Genomic DNA, 21,614 nt, shown 5'->3' with positions numbered 1-21,614 from the left:
AGGGTGGAAGAACTCACATGAATTATCACATTGGCAATCTAACACCATAGTCTTCTAGCTTTCATGGAAAAACTCAATCGAAAAAAGAAAAAAAAAATTATTTAACTTGATCCAAAGCATTGAAAAAGAACAACAAGCAAACTTCAAGTTTAAAATTTAAATTCAATGGTTAAAATATACTTTAAAAAAAAAAAATAATAATAATAATAATAATAATAATAATCAAAGTTCTTTGAATTTTATTCCCTACAACTTGTCTTCAAATCATGATTTTGAATGCCACAAATTGATGCACTTAGAAAATTTCCCTTACTAATTAGGGAAAGCGTTTTTCTTTTTTGACAAATTTGTTGCAGGAGCCAAATCTTTTGAGAAGATTAAGATTAAATACATATAAAGTCATGTTGAATTAAGATTGTGAGGGGCATCATGAGGGATATTTTTGACGTGAAAGTGAATAAAAATCATAGATATTTTTCATCGAGATACTTACTTTAACATTATCCATACATATAACCCTTAGGGTATGTTTGATTGCACATGAAAATGAAAATTCATTTTCCAACTCAATCAAAAAGTCCACCAAAACATGGATTTCACTTTCCCACCCATATGGGTGGAAAAGTGAAATCCACCCATATTTTCCATCTCCAATTTTTTCACACTCATATTTTCTTCTTCACCACCACCACCATTACACTAACCTCGCCATCATCACCATCACCGTCATCGTTGCCTTCACCGTTATCACCATTTCCGACCACCTTCCTCTCTTTTTCTTTCTCTTCTTCTCCTTCTCCATTCCTCACCTCCGCCACCACCACCACCATGTTCTCCCCTCATCTTCTTCCTCACTTACCTCCGTCGTCATCGTCACCGCCACCACCACCGTCTCCACCGTCGCTATCGCCACCACCGCCATCACCACAGTCGCTGCCACCGCCACTTATCTTCTTTTTCTCCCCCTTTTCTCATCTTTTTTCTCCTCCTCATTTTCTTCTTTTTCTTTTTTATCATTTAATTTTCCCATGATTTTATCCAAGTAAAATCGAACAATAGAATTTGATTTTCCAACTCTACCTATTTTTCATCATAATTTTTTCATGAATTTCAAATTTCATGAAAAGTCACTTTCCATGCAATCAAACATACCCTTAATTCTTTTAATTAAATACTCATTATCTATATTTTCTAAAGTATCTAATTAAAAGCAGGGAAGATATTTAATCAATTATAATTAAGTGAACCCTACTCTAAGATTTATTAAGTTAAAAAAACCTTATAAAGTAAAAAAGTTTTTTAATAAACATACAATAGATAGGTCTGCCCGTACATCTCTAGTTAATTTAACAAGTTAGGGTCCACATCACATCAAGGATTTGGAATCCAAATAAGCATCAAATCTGACTTGACTTGACTCTGATAAAATATTTTATCAACCAAGTCCTTCCTTTATAGATCTGATATTATTACTTATAAAATTGGGGTCTGATCCAATCAGAACCCAATTATTTTTGTGCCATATTTGCATCAAATTTCTTATCTCCAATTAGTGTATCTTAACGTTAGGGACAAAACCCCTAATTCAATGGAGATAGAACTGCAACTAGGAGCTGCTGCTGCTGCAACTTTTCCAAGGCACTCAGACCAACTATAATTTACATTTTTTGAGCTGTCTTAATTTTTTAGTGACTTCCCATTACACTGCATTTAACACCGTACTGACTACTGATGAGATGTTGTGCACAGACCCATAGATTCTTTTCTCTCGAAACTGAGGAACAGCATCTATGGTCTTACAGTCGTGATATAATGACGCACTAAAATACTGGACTGTAGTGGCAAGTGCATCAAACCATAGATCTTTTTCTTTAAGATGCACAGGAGAAAGATCTACGGCTCTGTGCACTTGATATGTCAGCCGCATATAAACGTCCTACGATTTAGTGTCATATTATCATTAGTCATGGTTTTATGCCCACTTCCACGGCAACACAGGCAGTGTCCTAAAAAGTCACTTTAGCATTTTCCTTTTCTTTTTTCACCATTTAAGTTGAAGTGATGTGACATTGCCTTCGTCCCAATCTTCAATCTCTTAAGTGTTATACAATTAACCTTAAGATTCACACTTCATAAAATGCCTAATTATTTAAGAAATTGGAATTCAAAGAGTAAAAGTTATGGTGAAAATAACAACTCTCCTAAAAACTTAAAGTTACATATTAACTTAGAAAAAATGTTTAACATATGCAAATAATTTCTCCAAATTGATCCTAAAAAATACTAAATGCTTACTTCCATTTTAAATAATTAAGTGGGGAATCATAATGTGTAGAAAATCATGTATCATGACCCGACCTCCAAACGAATTAGAGTTCAAATTCCAAATTGATGATTTTTGAATCCAACAACTCGGGCATGTGGGTACCCATGGACACCCACAAAAGCATAGTAAGCAATTTTGAAGCCATTTTGTAAGGTGAGTTTGGTTAAATTAGAAAAAGAGTCTTGATGAATCGACAAAGCATACATGATCTGTACACAATTGACATAGCAAAAATACATAACCAAAGATCTTTTTCCACAGGATACACAAAGAATAAAGATCAACGGTTCTGTGCCCTTACCACGTCAAATGGCGTACAAAACACGTATGTTTTGCTGCCGCGTCAATTTATCATTAATCATTATAATAATTAAAAAAATTAAAGAAAAATAAAAAAGAAATAACAACAAAATAGGCCGATCATGAAGCTAGGTTTTGGGAGATGAGAAAGTCAGAAATTAGGACTGATTCAATTCTACTACTTCTTTTTTAAATTAAAATGGGGAAGCATTGATTAATTCAAAGGATGAATTTTGTGACATTATAGGCAAAAGTCGTAAACAAAATGTTCACTACTTGTGAATCTAATTAACATTAAAACTTTTGACAGAGAGAGAGAGAGCAACAACAGATTCAAACTCCAAACCATGTTGTCAATATAGATATAGAAGCAGTAAATGACTAAATGTCAATGTTTGAAGCTGTACAGAGAGAGTCACAAAAATATCGCCTCTGTCATTAAAACTCATTAAACCCACCCTTCTTTTAACACTTTTATTACATTTAAATCCCAACGTCTATCTTTCCCAGAGTCCCCACACTTACACGTCTTTAACCAACGAACCATTTTGGCCGACCAAACCCATCCACAATCAATTCCCACGTGTTAGCACATGTTTTCACGTGATCGCCGCACGTACCAAACTTAGAACTCACGTGATTTCCTTCGAATACGCGGTTGTTTCGACGAGTAGAAGACACCATTCCAGATCTCTGTAAAAACTCGAACGATTACTTCATGGTGATAAGGCGAATTTAAAGATAAGAAACAATCAAGAAGCTGTTGGAGATCATCTCGAGAGTAAATTTCATTCTCCAAGATCATCTGAAGCATCGAACGGCGAAAATCTAAATATGGGTCGTCAGAATCCTTCACAACTGCAACACTTTCACCAATTCTACCGAACCCTTGAACAGTTTTAGGGTTTTTGAAGTAATCTTCGGGTTCGGAGAAGAGTGGAGTAGAAGAATCGAATTTGGGGGAGAAGGTGATGTTAGAATGGTCTTCTTCATCAATGGCTCCTAATGAAGTCGAAGACGATTGATAGAGATGGGGATTTGGGTAAAAAGTTTTAGGAGATTTGGTTTTTGATTTGGGCCAGAATATGTTGGAGAGCTTCGATCTTCGGCAACTGCATCCAATGTTGACTGAAACTGTGTTTTTTAAGAGCTTTCTCCTGTTAGAAGACATTGTTTTGAGAGAGAGAGAGAGAGAGATTTGCTTGTATTAGACTCCACAGAAGAAATAACAGAGAAAGAGGGAGGGAGGGAGGCAGAGAGAGAGAGAGAGAGAGAGAGAGAGGATCTGAAGGGATTTTTATGAGACGTTTTGACTGATTGTGAGGCTCTATAAATTGTGCATGTGAGCTATGTGGGGGCCTTTCTTAATTGCTATTTATTATTATATATAAATAAATACATGTATTAAAGTTAGCAAAAGAAAAATAATAATATGGTAAGGAAGTTGGCAAGAAGCATGAATTAATTTAAAATATGAAAATTAATAATAATAATAAAAGAATGATTTAGGGATCAGATACACTTACAGGGTCCCATACCAAATAATCATGATTGTGGGCCCTTAACCTCATGACTAATCAATCTGACCATTTGGACACTTACACAAGGAAATGGTACAACCTTTTGGTGGGAAAGAGTAAACAGAAAATCAGAGAGATGGTACAAGTTCGATTCCAACTCGGTAAAATTCAACCAGGTCGAATTACTTGACTCGTTTCTTGACAGTTTACACTGCAACTATGAAATATCAGGGTTTAGTTCTATATTGCACTATCCACAACACAACACAACTGAAAATGAGAAAATCAAGGAACAGAGATGACTCCCTACTTTTATGTACTTTTTTTTCCTTCATCTAACCAATTTTTTTGGTTCATTTCAACATACCTTCTAAGTTTTGGTCAATATTTGAATTTTGAAATACCCATATTTTCAAACAGATAACAAACCTCGTGACTTAATCTAAAACTTAAAAAATAAATAAATAAATAATTAATTAAATGGCCTCATCTTTGAACTCTAGCCAAAACCCTTGATTTTTCACTTAGATTCAATCATCTTCAAATTCTTCACAATTTTTGGGGGGTAATACTTGTATCAAAGTATATGACCAATCACACGAAACCTAAGGAAGGGTAGTTTTGTAAATTGGGTATACCCTCAATACACAAAGTGGGGATTACGTGGAATTCTGAATTGATTTTTCTGTGAACAATTTTTTTTTCCCAACTTTAAAGACATTTTGCTACATATTGAAGATTAGGGCATTTCAAGTTAATCTAATAGAGAAGACCAAGGTAAAGTAAAAATTGCCATCCGTTAGAAAAAAAAGAAGGGTACGGCAACTCGCAAATATTCACCAAAGCGTGCGCAATAAGAGTCTAAATCAGGCCTCTGTTTCATATTAGAGTGCTGATTTTGTAATTCAACTTGATAGAATAACTCAAAAATAAACATACGGACATGGCATGTGCAAAGAACTGTAGATTTTTTGCCTTGGGATACACAACTATACATGTTAGGGGAGATGTGCAGTTATGTATCTCAAGGCAAAAAAATCTACGGTTCTTTACACATGCTACGTTGGTGAATTTTTGAGTTATCCTGTCTGGTTGATTTACAAAATCATTACACTTCATATTAACTGAAGTTACGAGTTGAGTAGCTGAGTTATTAAACAGTTAAAAAAAAATTAGGAAGTTAACTGTCAAAATACATACTATGAAAGTACACACATCCTTGATTATCCGCTGCACAAATATAATTCAAAGTACTAAAAAGTCAGACATTCAAGCAGAATTATTAGAGTTTAAAAGGTGGACTGGATGCAAGTTGTGGGTCAGATATCACGAGGCACGGAGCAGTACCATCCAATGCTATAGATCTTCTGGCACAGTGTCCTTGCTTGGCAATGTTGGACTGATCTTTTTTAGCTTTATTTATTATGTTTATCAGAACATTTTAGTTATATTTAGTTTTCCTGGCTACACTCATTAACAAAACAATATTATTATATATAAATGGAAAAAATTTCCAACCATCCACACAATACCCTTATTCAAAAGATTTTGGGGTTTGTTAAACAAATCTAATTCCTCCATTTAATTTTGTTTAGAGCACCTACATATATTATTGAGAGTGTGCTCATATGCACTTCAAACATCTCAACTTGTGTTCTTTTGAACCTTCCTCTTGCAATTTTTTTTTTTTTTTTTTTTTACGTGTATTCCTTCTAACTCTTGAGTCATAATAGCCTAAGTTCATCACCTATGGTAACAACACCTACATTATCTATGTGCATCACCATATATTGAATACTCTTCATCCTTATCATATAAATCCATTAAACAGTGCACAAAACCATCGAATTGAGAAAACCAAGTTCAACGTAACTGTAAAAAAAAATGAGGCCATGGGCTTTGGTCCACAAAAACATCTACTGGTTTTAGAATCGGACTGCACTAAGAAATGGTACACTAGTATGTAAATATGCACCACCATACTATATTTCCTTACAGTAGTACCATGAGGAAGAGGAAGAGATCATTTGTTTGTATTTATTATGCTCTTATGCAATTACACAAATTAAAGCAGTTTTCGGTTTCTTTTTGCCAAAAAATATATCATATCCTATTCCATGGTCATCAAGTATACAATGCATGTTTTTATAGAAAATATTATTGACAGTATAAACAAATACTGGAAGAAAGATATCACCTCATAACATATCAAAGTTCCAGACTTCAAGTCGAACTTCCACGGTAAGTAGGGTTAAGAACCACATCAAGGTCACTTGTGGCCTATAATCAAAGACTAAATCACCAAAGAATTAGCACACATCTTGGAGTGGCATTAGCAAAAGTTGGTGTGGCAATAGAGGCTCTCTATATTTGTGTCTGCAAGTATTGCCTACCTATCAAAAATAGGGATTAAACATAGATAATTAGTATAAAACAACAGTACTCAATCATCAAAGAAAGTAGATGACATTGTGTTTCTGAATGGATCAAAAAGCTGGCACCTGATTTTAATGGCTTTCAATTGAAATTTGATGCTTAATCAAAAGTGCGGCCACCCTTTCAATTGATAAAGCAACATCTGTTGACCTGCTTGAAAATCTGCAACTGCCCAAGAAAACGAGTAAAAAAACAAAACTCAAATTGGAGAACACCAATGACAAGATATATCTCAGAGAGAACAACTCGAATCCTGCCAAGCTTGTAATCATGGAGTTGAACATGTCCAGAGTTGCCTTCTGGGAACTGCAGCTCCCAACGCGGGGTCCTTTTATTTGATTAATAAAGCACAATTTCGCAAGATGGGAATGTGTTACAGAAAATCCCATATCTAGAGACCTCATGCATCCATAGGTGAATGACACAATGGCCAGGCACTAATTTGTAACCAACCATTGAAGTGATAAGCTATCTTGATCTGGAGTGGACCATGTAAAATTGTAATGAGTCCCCCAAGAATTGCATTGATCAGAACCACAACCTAATATTGCTGCTTCTCATTGATCTGAACCATGCAATTGATGGGCAAGCTCTCAAATTGTGACATATCCCAATGATCACATTGATAAGATGTTCCTAACCATTCGATAAATCTCATTTATATTTAGCAGTCAAACAACAACATGGAAACCATTTTTTTCTTTCCTTTTGATTGAGAACAACAAACAACTTTATTCACTATTGCCCAAGAAATTCCTATAGACTTTACTACAGAATCTATAATATCATGAGCAAAACACTGACCAAAAAAGTGAAATTCAAGATGACACATTACAGATTTCTTTGATACTGTAAGAAAACCTCCACACACCCTCCAACTCAATCCCATTACTTATTAACCCTTTATAACTAATTTTGTTAAGAGATAATCTCTTTTTTTTTTTTTGGAAGGTAATAGGGGGTATTTAGCAGACCCCAGCCGACAAAAGAAGGTTACAATCTTACATAGGATTTGCCCAAGGCATCCTCATTTACAATGGTGAGAAGCTGAGTTGGGAATTCAGAAGGAGACAAAGTTGACCTTTGAAAGTATCTAAAACACGACGCCAGGAAGTCAGCAACCTTGTTTGTCTCTATAGATGAATGAGAATCTGACCTCTTGAAAGGAACTTGAGAGCTCCTTGATAAAGTTGGTCATCCTCCTTGCATACCAAAGCATAACTGCCCGACATAAATTGGACAGCTAGCTTGGAATCAGAGTCCACACATAGCTTGTTAACTTGTAAGGAGATAGCCAACTTCAGCCCTTCTTGAATAGCCCGAAGCTTATGCATTAGAACATTGTCTCCCATGATGCAACTAGTATGACCTGCTAAAGGAGACCCTTGACCCCCATAGAGCCCTCTAAGCCATCCATCCATATTAAGAGTGTGCCAACCCCAAGGAGGTTTTTTCCACTGGCACCTAATACACTCCTTGTGGTAGAATGTCACATTAATCGCCCAAGAGTCAAAAAATTGTCTAGCGTAAGGCATGTCTTCAACCTTAAGTAAGAGAATCTCATTCGAATAACAATCCCCAACTGGGATCAAAAAAACAGGACTCTTCCCCTATTGTTTGTCTATTCTATATCACCAAGTTCAGGGGCCAGGATTACCAATTGAACACCCATTAAAGTTGAATTGAATCTCATCCTCATGAGGTGGGGTCAAAGCCAGCACTATATCACGATTATGAGTGGAGGACCACACCACCACTTCCAATCCCCCTGCATATCGTTGCTACAATTTAAAAAAATTGGAAGTTAAGGTGTAATGATACACGATAACCTTACTCTTATGGACAATATCTCATTTGGAGGACTTATTCTGAAAACTCCTAATCTTAATTTCCTTCCAAATGTGCCCATAAATGACTAAAAGAGACCTCATCCAAAGAACCAACTACCATAGAATATGCATGTCATAATGGTATCAAGTCCAAAATGCCAAGAGGAAGGGCTTCGAGGTCAAAGCGGTTGAGAAATTGATTGTGAATCTCACCACACTTGCAATTAAAAAATGATTAATCAACTCTCCATCTTCTCCAAACATTATATTTGCAAGTGTGAGTGGAGAGAGTTTTGCTCTTTCTCCTCCCTATGCAACGGAAAATAATAACCAACACTGCTCTTCATTGATTAAACTCATCTTTCTTCTCAAAAGAGCCCATTAAATTCGTTATTGTCATAAGTGGTGAGCTCACATCTCTCATCCCAAAAATGTCATGTCACACATTCCAGCTAAACGTGCCATTCACAAAAGATCCAGGTAAAGCTTAGGACAAGAATGAGTATCAAAACCACTAAAAAAATAGAATAGTTTTGCAACAACCCCCTGTTGATCCAAAGTAACTACTAATAACACCATGTTCTTTCCAACTTAGGGAATAAACCTTCGACCATTTCCTAGAGTCATTGACTAACGTTGGAACGTGACTTGCATCACGTGTTGATTAGTAATATTGTCAAAAACAACTATCAATTTTCATCATTTGATAATATTACCAATAGACGCGTGATGCAAGTCCTGTTCCAACATGAGTCAATTACATATGGATTTGATCAAGATGAATTCTTAAATTTTGAAACTTGAAAGTACCTTGTTTAACAGCAAATGTTGCCAAAAATGCCATAAAAACTAAAGATTCTTGAATAATCTAACAATATTAATCAAATTCTCAAATTGAAAGATTTTAACGTTCTTAAGGAAACAAATACATCAAAATCAATCCTCATTTAACGAGTAATTATTGTTCTTCATAATGATTTACTCACCCAAATCATCTTCAAAACTGACTTATAAAACATTAGCACCATCATCCTTACCTCTACAACTGATGTCATGGAACCCAAATCTTCCTAGTTTCCAAGGTATCTCTATATACATCCAAAGTTCAGCTGGATAAATCATGAAAAGTTGAAAACACCAATTCATATCATTCTAGAAAATAAGTGAAAATTCAATTTTTTTTCCCCATGAATATATAAAATGGAGCAGAAACTGCCCAAAAGGCATGGCTAGTGAGATAGGACCTTACAAAGCCTCATATTGAAGAAAAATTATAAAAGATTTCTACTAAATAACTCCTCCCATCTAGCTACAAAGCCATCAAAATGTATCCCCCTAAAATCACCCACGATGGAAGGCTAGTTGTATAGTTTACCTTTAAGAACATTGTCTCCAAGGAATCCTTCTCGTTGAAGACAATCATTTCTCTCCCACTAAATAGACTAAGCAATAGCAAGGTTTTGAGATTTTGTACTTGGAAATCTAGTGAAGGTGGTGGTTAGGTACTCTGGATAGTTCTTTCAAAGGTGGGTCTCCTTGACCTTCTGTCTCTTCATATGTATTCTTTTCTTTCTTTTCATATAATCCTTATAAAAAAAATAAAAAATAAACCCAAAAACAAAGACATGCCAAAAAATACAAAGAGAGATGAGGGTGAGGGAAATTCAATTGACAGTATATATGAGGATACATACTTTCAACAAAATCAGAACTTATTTACCAGAAGCGCCAAGAAGTGGCTTTATGTTGAGAGCATGAGCTTTATAAAAAACAAGAAATTGAACTATTTTATGACTAGAGGTGTTAAGACCCAAACCAATGCTCCAAAAATATCTAGGCGTTAATGAAATGGAAAGTTTAAGCCTTAACCTAAGGATCATAATATACCCCCATGCTTCAAGTCCGACGCCCTTGTTGGCCAACTTTATGGCCAGCCCTTGGCCATCTTTCCAAGTATCAGGTACCCCTTTTTCTTTTACCATAAGTCACCCCTTCCCAAACTAATCACAGTGGCCTACTATGGCAGACCCCTTCCATATCCCATACTATGGCGAGCACCCACCCCCCCCACACACACACTTTTTTTTTCCAAGAACCCCTTCCATATCCCATATCATGGCAAGCCCCCCCACCCCCACTTTTTTTATTTTTCCAGAACCCCTTCCATATCCCATACCATAGAGGAGCCCCACCCCCGTTTCCATAATTGCATCTCCATGACTTGAACCCTGGACATGGGTTTGGCTTTGATACCAAATGTTAAGACTCAAAGCAATGCTCCAAAAATACCTAGGCGTTAATGGAGTGGAAAGTTTAAGTCTTAACCTAAGGATCGTAACAGGAGGCTTGAGCAGAAACGGGATTCCAGAGCAAGAGCGGCATGCTGGGTAGAGGATTCCTGATACAAGGAATCCAACAACCAGTAGTTGAAATGTTAGCTAGTTGTAGAACATTATAAGCTACAGCCATATCAGTAATAAAAAACAAACAATTATTCCATTTATGCTTCACTTATTAACCGGGAGTAACATATGATTACCTTTCTTGTTTGGGAAATGAATCCAATTCCTGGAGTTCGTGACAAAAGTACAAGCAAATGGTACAAAAATTTCCACAGTTTCAACTATAAAGTAGCCAAAAAAAAAAAAACCAACAACTAATTCTCATAATAAGAAAGAAAATGGAAACAAATCAAATCTTCACCCCATCATTGTCAAACCAGAATTTTTGGGGGATAAAATGAACATGGCATGATGGATTTCCAGCCCACAATCCAAATGATTCGATCATAAAAACTAAATATGGAAAATTCATAACCAGTTCAATACTCTAACATTAGAAATAGAGTGGACTAGGATAAGCACCTCGACACATTGAAGAATCGGTGATTCGCCTGTTTTCTCCCTTTCAATTATAAATTCTCTTGCACAAACCTAACTACTTGACAACTTAGAACTTAGAAGAGACCTGAACCTTTCATCACAATTTGCAGAGGATGAGAAAACCGACTGATCGGATTGAAAAATAAAAGAGAAATCTTCCCTCTACATTGCAATAATATGGGATCATGGATCAAAGACATTTAACTTACCATTTTAAATCATTAATCGAGCGCAAACGAAACAAGTCAGAATAGGGAGAAAATTAGTAATGCTGCGATGACACAAAGATTTACTGTGATTCTCACATTTCTGACGTGGAGATGACCACATAACCGTAGATGATTTTTTCACGTATCTCGATGAAAGAATCTATGGGTATCACATCAATGCAGTGAGAATCACAGTGGAAAACAAAGTCCGCAAAGGATTTTCCTTTTTAATACTAAACTGAAGATCTAAAATTTAGGGACTAATTATAAAGAATTCCCTCCTCCAGGGTCCTTTAAATAATTTTCCGTTATTTATTTGATGCGATGGGGTTGTTAATTGGGTGGCTGACCCAATAGAGGTCAGCCACGTGGTCCGCTTACGATGATCCACGTCAGACTCTCCAATGTTTCGCGGCCTTCCTTCTCCCGGGAAAGAACTTTGAAGCGCTCTTCCCACTTCACAATTTCGGGAGGACCTTTTCTATCTCTCTGCGCTTCTCTCTTTCTCAAATTTGTTTTTCACTGTAATTCTCACTGCATTGATGTGATACCCATAGATTATTTCATCGAGATACAAGTAAAAAGCATCTATAGTTATGTGGCCTCCTCCACGTCAGAAATGTGAGAATCACAGTAAAGCCCTGTGTCACCCCAGCATTACTCTACTAAAGAAAGGCAATCTAATCATTTACTGAACCTCACTCCCCACATTTTTCATGATTGAAACTCAAACCATATGAACTCATCATTTTCATCAAAAAAAAAAAAAAATTTGGACATCTCAATCGAATTTCTTTGAAAAGAAAGAATGCGTCATTTTCAAGCATTTTAATGATGTATGTCAAAAATTAGGATTTTTCAATTTTTTTACTTCATTTTTAGATGAAAATCAATCAAAGATGGTTCTTTTGATTTGAAATCCTCTAGATAAATTGTTATATATATATATATATAGGGTCCCGTTCGCCACCCTTAGTTTTACCACACACTTTAACAAACGCGTTTTGTCTTACATGGGTTAGAAATTTCGGAATGAGTTGATTTTTGGTGAGGATGATCTCTATGGTGAGGAGATCATCCTCACCAAAAATCAGCTCATTCCAAAACTTCTAACCCCATCAAAATTGATTTACAAAAAATGGACGGTCCACGATTTTTCAACGTGTAGACATGGGGCTAAACATTTCGGAATAGGCTGATTTTTGGGGAGGATGATCTTCTAATCATAGAGATCATCCTCACCAAAAATCAGCTCATTCCAAAACTTCTAACCCATGTAGGACAAAAAACGTTTGTTAAAGTGTGTGGTAAAACTTAGGGTGCTGAACATTTCCCATATATATATATATATATATATATATATATATATATATATATATATATATATATATAATTGTTATATCAAGCTTTTAGTCGATCCTTCCATGTATTTTGTAACTGGAAAAACTCAACAACAAAAAATAAATAAATAAATAAAAAATAAAAAAACGGGTGAGTTTTACCAACGTTGAGTTCACTAATTTTTATTATTGAGTTCGACAATTTTTAAAAATTATCGAGTTCAACAATAAAAATTTGAACTTGGTAATAAAAAATTGTGAGGTCAACAATAGGTAAAAAGCGGTGAGCTCGATATTTAATAAGAAGTGATAAGTATCACAATAATAAGTGATGAGCTCGACAATAAATAAAACATGCTCAACTTGACCATGAAAGTGGTGAACCTAACAATAACGAGGGACCATTAAAAAATAGAAAGTTTAATAATTGAACTATTAAGCTACACCCAAAATTCAAGGACTAGTTAGATGAAAAAAAAAAATCCCTCCATCAAGATTCTTCAAGTAATTGTTAGAATAAATAATGGACTGACACATGTAAGGGTTTTGTTAACATGTGTCGTAAGGGCACACGTTAAAGTCCATTAAATAACCTAAGAATTTAATTTTTTTACTGAATATACCCTAAAAGAAAAAATTAACAAAAAATACCCCTAGGTGCTTATTATCAAAGTGTATTTATTGCACTTGAACATGTGCCCTAACAAACCCCGTATGTCTCCCCACCGCAGCAACGTGATAAATTTGGATTTTATTACGAAGACAAAGTGACCATAAATATAATTTTATGCAATTTCTGATAAATATATAAAATAAAACATGGATGATAATTTAATTTTGAGAAAAATAACTCGATGGGAATTGGGAGTTGGGCGTTAGGAGTTATAGTATCAAGTTTTAACTCAATCACAAAATGTTCGAGGCATGTTAATTTAGATGTAATCAATCTCATTGATTGGTATTCGGCTTTATGCTCCATTGACTACCATTGATAATTTTCTGCTTCTTAATGTAACAATACTACGTACCCCCAACAAATATTAATTACCTTAAGTAAAATGCTTGTTAATTATAAATTAAACCACAAATGGACTTACTACAACAATAGGTTGCCATTGGTGCAACCTTAACATGCATGAGAATGTGCTATCAAGCCAATCCTCAATGGTCGGGATGCATAATGAGTGTAGGATATTTGTTTGTACACAAGGCATGTTTAATCCCTGACAACATTATGAACAAAATCACGATAAACACCATGTGGGCTGAATTGTTGAGATTTTATCAATCTAAGGCATGATCCTAAGACACAAGTTGTAGGAGTAGACAACAATCCTAATATTGTAGGACAATTATTAAAGAAGGATGATAAAGGTAAATATATGTAATTTTTGATAATTTTACCCAAAGATCTCTGGACTGAAGAATTGACTTTGGCCATTATAATGAACATAGGCAGATTTATAGTAGGGGAAATGGGGGCACTTGCCCCCACAATTTTATTTTTATTTTTTAAATTTACATTGTCTTCTATATAAAGTGTTTGCACCCACGTTAAAAAAGTTTGGGCAATTGCTCCCATCCCCACCCTACACAAGCTTTTTTTTTTTAAATTTTATTATAACCCATCTATTTGATTAATGTTTAATAGTTGCCTCATTTAAATTGATGACATTATACCATTGACTTAGGTCATAGACTAATGAGAAATATCCTAAATATCCTTTTCTTCAACCTCTATAATATATTTGTAGGAAACCTATGGAAAGTGAAATCAAAATGACAGAGAAAATAAATGAACTATCTATATCCGGGACACAATAAGTACAAACAGTTACCGTTGTTGAGAGCACTAGGCAAGCCAAATTGAGATAAAGTATCAACAGGAAATGGAACTAAGAAGAGGATAGGAATGTGTAACTTCTTATTGATTAAGGTTGAAAATCGAAACGAAATTGTGCAATAGCATGCTTATTCCTTCTTGTCAACTAGTTCTACCATGGTTAAAATGATTCTTTAGTGCTAAGATCATGTAAGGTATACTAGGAACAGTATTTACGTGACATGGTTTGATTGGAATTTAAAGCACATTAAACCCCTAATCAAACCGTTTTCTACATGGCATCTTGTCCAAGGTATTTAGTCTCCAAATAAAAGCATGTCATGTAGATACCATATGTTGCTATTGGAACGGGACACGTTCTTGATTGCGACTCTATCAATGCCACCCTCCTTCCTTCACAGTAATTTAAAAATAAATTATTGTGGCTGGGTCCACAATTTTGCTATTTAACCAAATGGTCAAAGTCTTGGGCGCCTGGGTGTTCAAGGTTGGGGGCTTTATTAAAAGAGGGTGTCGTTTATATTCCAGGTGGCTAATAGTTGAACACCCCTACCAACCCGCCTCAACAATCAGTCTTTCTCAGGGTAGGGTAGGATAGGATTGGGGGAGGTTCGGGGTAGATGTGATTTATGGACCCGGGTCGGATTTTTTTGACCCATCCTTTTGGGTAACATCCAAATTATAGGAATGTAGTCGGATGAAGGCTACTTAGGGGATGGTGGCCGCTTAAATGTACACTTGTGTTGTGTGCACTTTGCACACCAAAAATGTTACATACATCACTAGTGGGGCCATTAAAGATTACAAGTAAAGTATCAAAAAATGATTTGAACAAACGGTATGATGTGATTGCATCTCAACCGAAGCATCACATATTATCAGATGCATCCAAGTATTTAAAACTTGCACAGACTGAACTCGAAAGATGCCAATTGATTTAATTGGTAAAATTTATAAGTGATAATTTTTTCAAAATTTTGTAATTTTGCATTTTTATAAATATGTGCAATTATATATCTTGAGAAATAAGTTTTATGATTCTAACACATGTCATGTTAGGGCACATACGTTATTGAGAGAGTCAAAAAATCATTATTCTAAAATAATTAAAACAAAAAAAAAATCCAAGAACACAAATGTATAATTTATTTATAAACATTTCATTCGAGTCAGTACTTAGTACTAAATTCATATTTTCTTCTTTCTTTTTATTTCAATTTATTGTTTTTGTTAGACCTTCTCTGCCACATTTACCCTTCCCTATAAATGAACAAGGAGACAAAAGAGCACAAACTAAAGACGCGTGCGCACGAAGTACACGTCATCACATAACGGAATCTATTGTTTTCTATTAAGACACACCAACTAATTTACCACTCCGCTGACGTTCCCCGTCATCGTTGACGTTACCGTTACTGTAGCCACTGTTACCGTCTGCTGTTCATCCGGATCCGAATCGCTCCAAATATCCGATTAAAGGCTCGCGTAATTGTCGGTATAATTCGCCGATTAAAGAATTCAAAGCAAGCATTGACCGGATTCTGGAAACATTTACTGGAAAATCTGACCCAAATCCGCCGGAAAAATTGACGGTTAGAGGAACACGGAGAAGCCGACATGGGCTGCAAGTAAGCCCACGCAGCTTGCTTCACGAGGTGGTTCTTGATCGGTATCTCGTAACCGGACGAAGTGCCGACGCCTGTAGGAGAATTGACGACCGGAGAAGATGGTAGCAGGTCTCTGAAGGAGGTGTAAGAAAGTGATCGGAAAGACATGAGCTCGAAATCAACAGTGGGGAACGGAGGATTACCTCCGTTAGCCATTAACGGAAAGCTTGAGCTCTGTTGTTTAGTAGGGATATCGAGGTTAGAAGGGACCATAGGAGAAGTCATTGAGTTTCTCCGTCTGAAATATGACGGAGCAGCGTTAGGGCTCATGGTTAGAGATTTAATCAAATGGGAAGAAAAGAAAATGAGAGAGGAGGAATTAATAAACCCATCTCTCCTCTCTCTCTCTCTCTCTCTCTCTCTCTAACACACACACACACACACACACACACAAACAATTATTGGAGTATTATTATTTTGCAATTCTGCTTTACTCGCTTTCTTTGAATAATACAGATTAAAGAAAGAGAAAGTAAGCTTTCCTAGGGATCTGTGATTTTATAAGATTGGTATCTATAAGAATATGTTTGGATTAGATTTAGATTTTTAATTAATATATAAGAAATTTGATGGGTTGGTGATTGGTTGATACCAGTCTCACATCTTGATCTTGTTAAATATTGCCACGTAGCATGAAATTCATGAATTGATGGATTTTTATCGTTAAGTTATTCCTACTCGTCTAATTTGAACATTTTGTAAATGGGCTTTTTCTGCTTTAAACTAATGGGCCCATATAAAGCCCATGGAAATAAAACAATCAAATGCATGAATGGGATCTAAGAGGGCTATGATTGGGATTTAGAAATGGATTAAAATCAAAAGAAATGTAAAATTAATTTCTTGTGATTTCAGAATTTTTTTGTATTAAAGTAACAGTTTTGAATTATTCTTTCTTGTTAATAATTTTACATTTCACAATAATTAATTTTAAAAAATAATGTAATAAAACAAAATTTTGAATTCTGAAAATCAACTTTCATAATCTGATATTAAATTTTGACAAACAAAGATTAAAATCTAATAATTAGAATTAGAGTCATGATAACCTAACTTACTTTTTTTATACTCTCTTTGGACTCTCCCCTCCTTCATCGTACAAAATCATATATAGTTGTTCTTGTGTATCCCGAAGCAAAGGATCTACTATCATGTGAGGGGAGAGTCCAAAGAAAGTATAGAAAAGTGAGTCAGATTATCACAACTCTTAGAATTAATCACACATTTAAGCGTGAAAGTTTACTACTAAGGGAGGACAAAGAAATGAGTAGAAAAAGTATTCAATGAGATCATTTGTAATAGGACTTAAAATGAGATGAATTTTATCCGAAATTCGAGTGATCTAAATTCGAATTTAGCGGGTTTGATTTCTTCAAGTACATCTGAATTAAAATATGGTTTAATGTCCATTGACTTAAGTCGGATACGAATTCATTCTTATATTTGTCAATATCCAATTGATAGATTACTTTATCGGTTGTATTTTTATATTTTTCAAATTATCTTTCATCAACCAATAATGGTTGGGTGTAGTAATCAAGACCTCTCTTTAAAATGGAGAGATCTTGATTTTAAGTCACCTTTAACCACATTTTAATAATTTTGATCCGAACTCGACTCGTTTTAAGCATTACTTTGTAAGCTAATCAAAGCCATCAATTTAATGGGTGGTACTCAATAAATTGCATGGACAGAAATAAGATAGCCTGAAGAACGGTCCTGACCCAAGGCTTACACCATGATTAATTTGTAGGATCGTTAAGGTTCATTATCTTTTCAATAATATATATTTTTAACTTAATAATTGCTAGTATTTTGGGGCAAGAACTTTGAAGGAACCCTCTTCCTTGGATTACACATGGCGTATCTAAAATATTGATGAAAAAGTAGGGATGTGAATTAATGGTCTTGTTTATGTGTGTCCTTAAAGTGCAATAAATACACTTTGAAAATTATATTTTATACCCAAAATGCCATTAATTTTTTTTATATTATTATTATCAAAATACCCTGGAAGTCTAATTTCTAATATGTATTTATTGTACTTTAACGTGTGCCTAAGGGAAGCGGGTCTTCTGTAGCACAAATCCAATGGATTAGAGAGAGCTATCTTGGAAAAAAAAATTAGCATCTCAACCTCTTGTAATCATGATTTAGATCTAATTTAAAAAGAATAATAATCAAAAGCAAATTTTTTTCATCCAGATCCATATCTTTGAAAATGAATAATTACTAAACACCCAATATTTTAAGTGTATGGTTGATGTGGCGTTCTTACAATCATTGGATATGTGTTACAGGAACTGTTGTGTTACGGAGGATCAGTTTCTATGCCTAAGGGCACACCTTATCAAAACCTATGAATTAAATTAAAAAGCCACGTGTCATAATAAGAAGAGGGTTTCTTCAAATATTGAAGCGGGCTGTCCGTATTTTGAAAGTTTCAATTTATATACCCTTGAGGCTGCTTTGCTCAGGCTACGACTTTGTCTCCTACGGGATATCAAAAGCGAATGAGGATAAAACACGTATTGCACAAGTGGTGAATGGGACCCACTCACAGCACTTAAAAAGTGCAATCTTCCGGAGATGTTAGTGGTTGTTATCGCTTTGATTGCCTCAAAACCTCGAAGTTTCGTTAATTCGTTCCGTACAAGTTCTATGATACTTCCAAGAAGAAAGAAAACAATAGAGTTTTGTGGTCAAAATAGTAATTTCGAACCTACTGACTTGTGTAATTACGTAATTACACAATCGTTCACTAGTATTATGCAACAATAGGTGTGCGTATCATATGCGTACAACAACTTCTATGAAATTGAGTTTTAAAAAAATTACATATTGCAATTATAATTATTCAACTGGAGTTATGTATGCAGATCCCAATATGATATAAATGATATTCACAAAAATCAATATAAGAGGTGAAGAAGATGAGGGTACATAATATTTTACTTTTTTGAAAGATCGTATTATTCTAATAAAATTTTTACATGTTTAATCGGTAGATTGTGCTCACAAAAAATGAGGCAAAAGATCAAAAGTTGAAAATCACCAACAAACTAAGGAGATTGATAGTAATTATAGAGTGAATTTACTTAACCAAAGAGTATTAGATGTACTGGCCAGGGTTGTCCTCCAAAAAGGGAAAGGTCTTGAGTTCAAATCCTCTCATTTGTCACCCGTAAGGATTTATCTAGTCTTATGTTACATGTATTATTTATGGGGTATTGCATATTCTTTGGTGATTATGACAAGATACAATACTCTAAGTGACTAGTTGGACCTACTGGTTCGGACCCTCCCACCAAAACAGAGGGTGAGTGAATATATTCTTTATGTTAAATCATTAAGTATCTAAAAACAATTCCTTATTCTTGCCCTTAGTTTGATCTCCCTTTTTCTTTCATTTTTTTCATTTGTCACAACACTTTTGCCTCTTTGTAATAAATTCCAGGATAAATCAACATTGCTCAATGGTAAAATATACAAATTTAGGATTTGACTAATCTTGATAACTCTTTCTTTCATAAAACTTATTGTGGGTACAAAATTATTTTTCTACCTCAATTCTTAAATTTTCATCAATTTGGTTGTTGTTGGTTGATCCTTCCTTCATCAACGGTGACTTGCGTGCTCTCTAGCAATCAAGTCGCTAATATTTTTCGACATAGTAAGGAAGTAAAAAAATATAGAAGGGATCTCTATGTATACCTTTGCCTTCAAAGGACTATAGTCATATTCTGAGGTACCAAGACATGTCTGATCTAGTACATGTGGGTATTTAAACCGAGTCCAAGCTCCCCCTAGTAAAGTGACATGGGCACTTATTATCATGTCAGGACATGTGTTTGAGTAAGTCAAACCGCCCCACGTCAGGGTAAATTCCGCACTTATAGGTCGTGTGCTTGAGTATATAGGTCAATTGGCCTAAGTTTGGGTGATGCTTACATTATTTACTAGCGAGCCTATCCGATCATTTTTTTGGAGATGAGACTATCCCCTCCATTGACTTCCCTATCAGTGCTAGGGATTCGCAGAATATCTACAGATGGGATGCTTAACTCCAAGCTAAGAACATTAGAATCTAATATTTGGAAAGTTGAATTTGGGATTGGCTTTTTTTCTATTCCGACACCGCGGTAATTCTAAAGGGACCAACTAGTTGCACACTACCCATTACAAATTGCATTCCATCATTTAAAATTTTCCCTTAGCACTTCATTTGGATGATTACAATTCAAAAATAATTTTAAAAAAAATGTTGCATTCTTTTTTTTAAAGTTGTTTTTCTTCTTCCTCTATTATATTCAAAGAAATTATTCTTAGTTCAATCATTTTTGTAAGAAATATTTTTTCGTTTTGAAATTATATTTACAAAATTAAATTTTATTAAAATACACAAGTTCAAATTAAATTCTAAACAAAGATTAGAAAATTAGTACTTTAAATAAATTGAAGTCAAAGTGAACGCGAACAAAATCAATCACAAAACACAATCAAAGTAAAGTACGAGCAAAGAATACAAAGCTTCAAGTTAAAACAAAACTTAAAATATTAGGTATTGGAGTGCAAGCACTAGCTTAAAATAGAGATTATAAAAATTAAAAAAAAAAGGATTTTTTTAATGTTGCTATGCAACCAACCATTAGTGGTGTGCAATTAGTCGGTCCCTTCTCTAAATTTCACTATAATCACTCATGATGAAGAGATATGAAAGAACACCGATCATTGTATCCATTCTATTCCTATCCTCTTTTTTTCAATGTTTTTGAATTTTGAATTCTTCATGTTTGTTTGTTTTTTTTTTAATTAGAGACTTATTTTTATCCAAAGGAATTATAAAACATCATTTGGCCTTTATGTAAAAGATTGGATGAATCAGTTTTATCAAAGACCTTTGGCTTTCTAACCAATAATAGCACAGTTGCGAGATCAATTACATAAGTAAAACCCAAAACAGTATTCGTATTTTATTTGACTTAAGGGAGGAATATTGGACGAACCATCATCTCATCTTTTTTGTCTTCATAAAGAAATACAAATTATCTTTCATTTTTATTCAATTTGTTTGCGTGTTTTGGAAGTTTGTTGAATGGTCTGTGGTCTCCACTTTCTAGTCTCCTCTCCTGTTCGAATATGGAGCCAAATCCCAATAATTTTTTTTTCTTTTTTAAGAAGAGAAAGCGACGTGTGGATCCATAATACCTCCTATGTTCAACGTGGTTCAATTTCTAAACTTATCGCGTAAAATACTTTTCT

The 21,614-nt window shown here is 34.7% G+C and overlaps 1 protein-coding gene and 1 long non-coding RNA gene across 7 annotated transcripts; both read right to left on the bottom strand.

The window, feature by feature from the left end:
* Positions 1–2,883: 2,883 nt before the first annotated feature.
* LOC147385473 (transcription repressor OFP6-like) lies at positions 2,884–3,902 on the bottom strand. The gene has a single exon (XM_086423666.1). The coding sequence runs from the start codon at positions 3,795–3,797 to the stop codon at positions 3,252–3,254; it is 546 nt and encodes a 181-aa protein (XP_086279792.1). The 5' UTR covers positions 3,798–3,902; the 3' UTR covers positions 2,884–3,251.
* Positions 3,903–6,344: 2,442 nt separating this feature from the next.
* On the bottom strand, positions 6,345–11,642 carry LOC147385472 (uncharacterized). 6 transcript variants are annotated; one of them, XR_015172068.1, is made up of 4 exons: positions 11,503–11,642; positions 11,276–11,384; positions 6,648–6,750; positions 6,345–6,539 (listed from the first exon to the last, which is right to left on the bottom strand). It is a non-coding gene; the product is annotated as an uncharacterized LOC147385472 (long non-coding RNA). The 6 variants fall into 6 exon arrangements; XR_015172069.1 differs by having other exon boundaries at positions 6,648–6,744; positions 11,503–11,641; XR_015172071.1 differs by lacking the exon at positions 11,503–11,642 and adding an exon at positions 10,737–10,809 and having other exon boundaries at positions 11,276–11,484.
* Between the last annotated feature and the right edge of the window lie 9,972 nt (positions 11,643–21,614).

This window comes from Akebia trifoliata, chromosome 14 (assembly GCF_017979445.1).
Source record: "Akebia trifoliata isolate Shusen 1 chromosome 14, ASM1797944v1, whole genome shotgun sequence".
Lineage (NCBI taxonomy): Eukaryota > Viridiplantae > Streptophyta > Magnoliopsida > Ranunculales > Lardizabalaceae > Akebia > Akebia trifoliata.
Note: the sequence above shows the minus strand (reverse complement) of the source record. Positions and strands in the feature narration are given on the sequence as shown.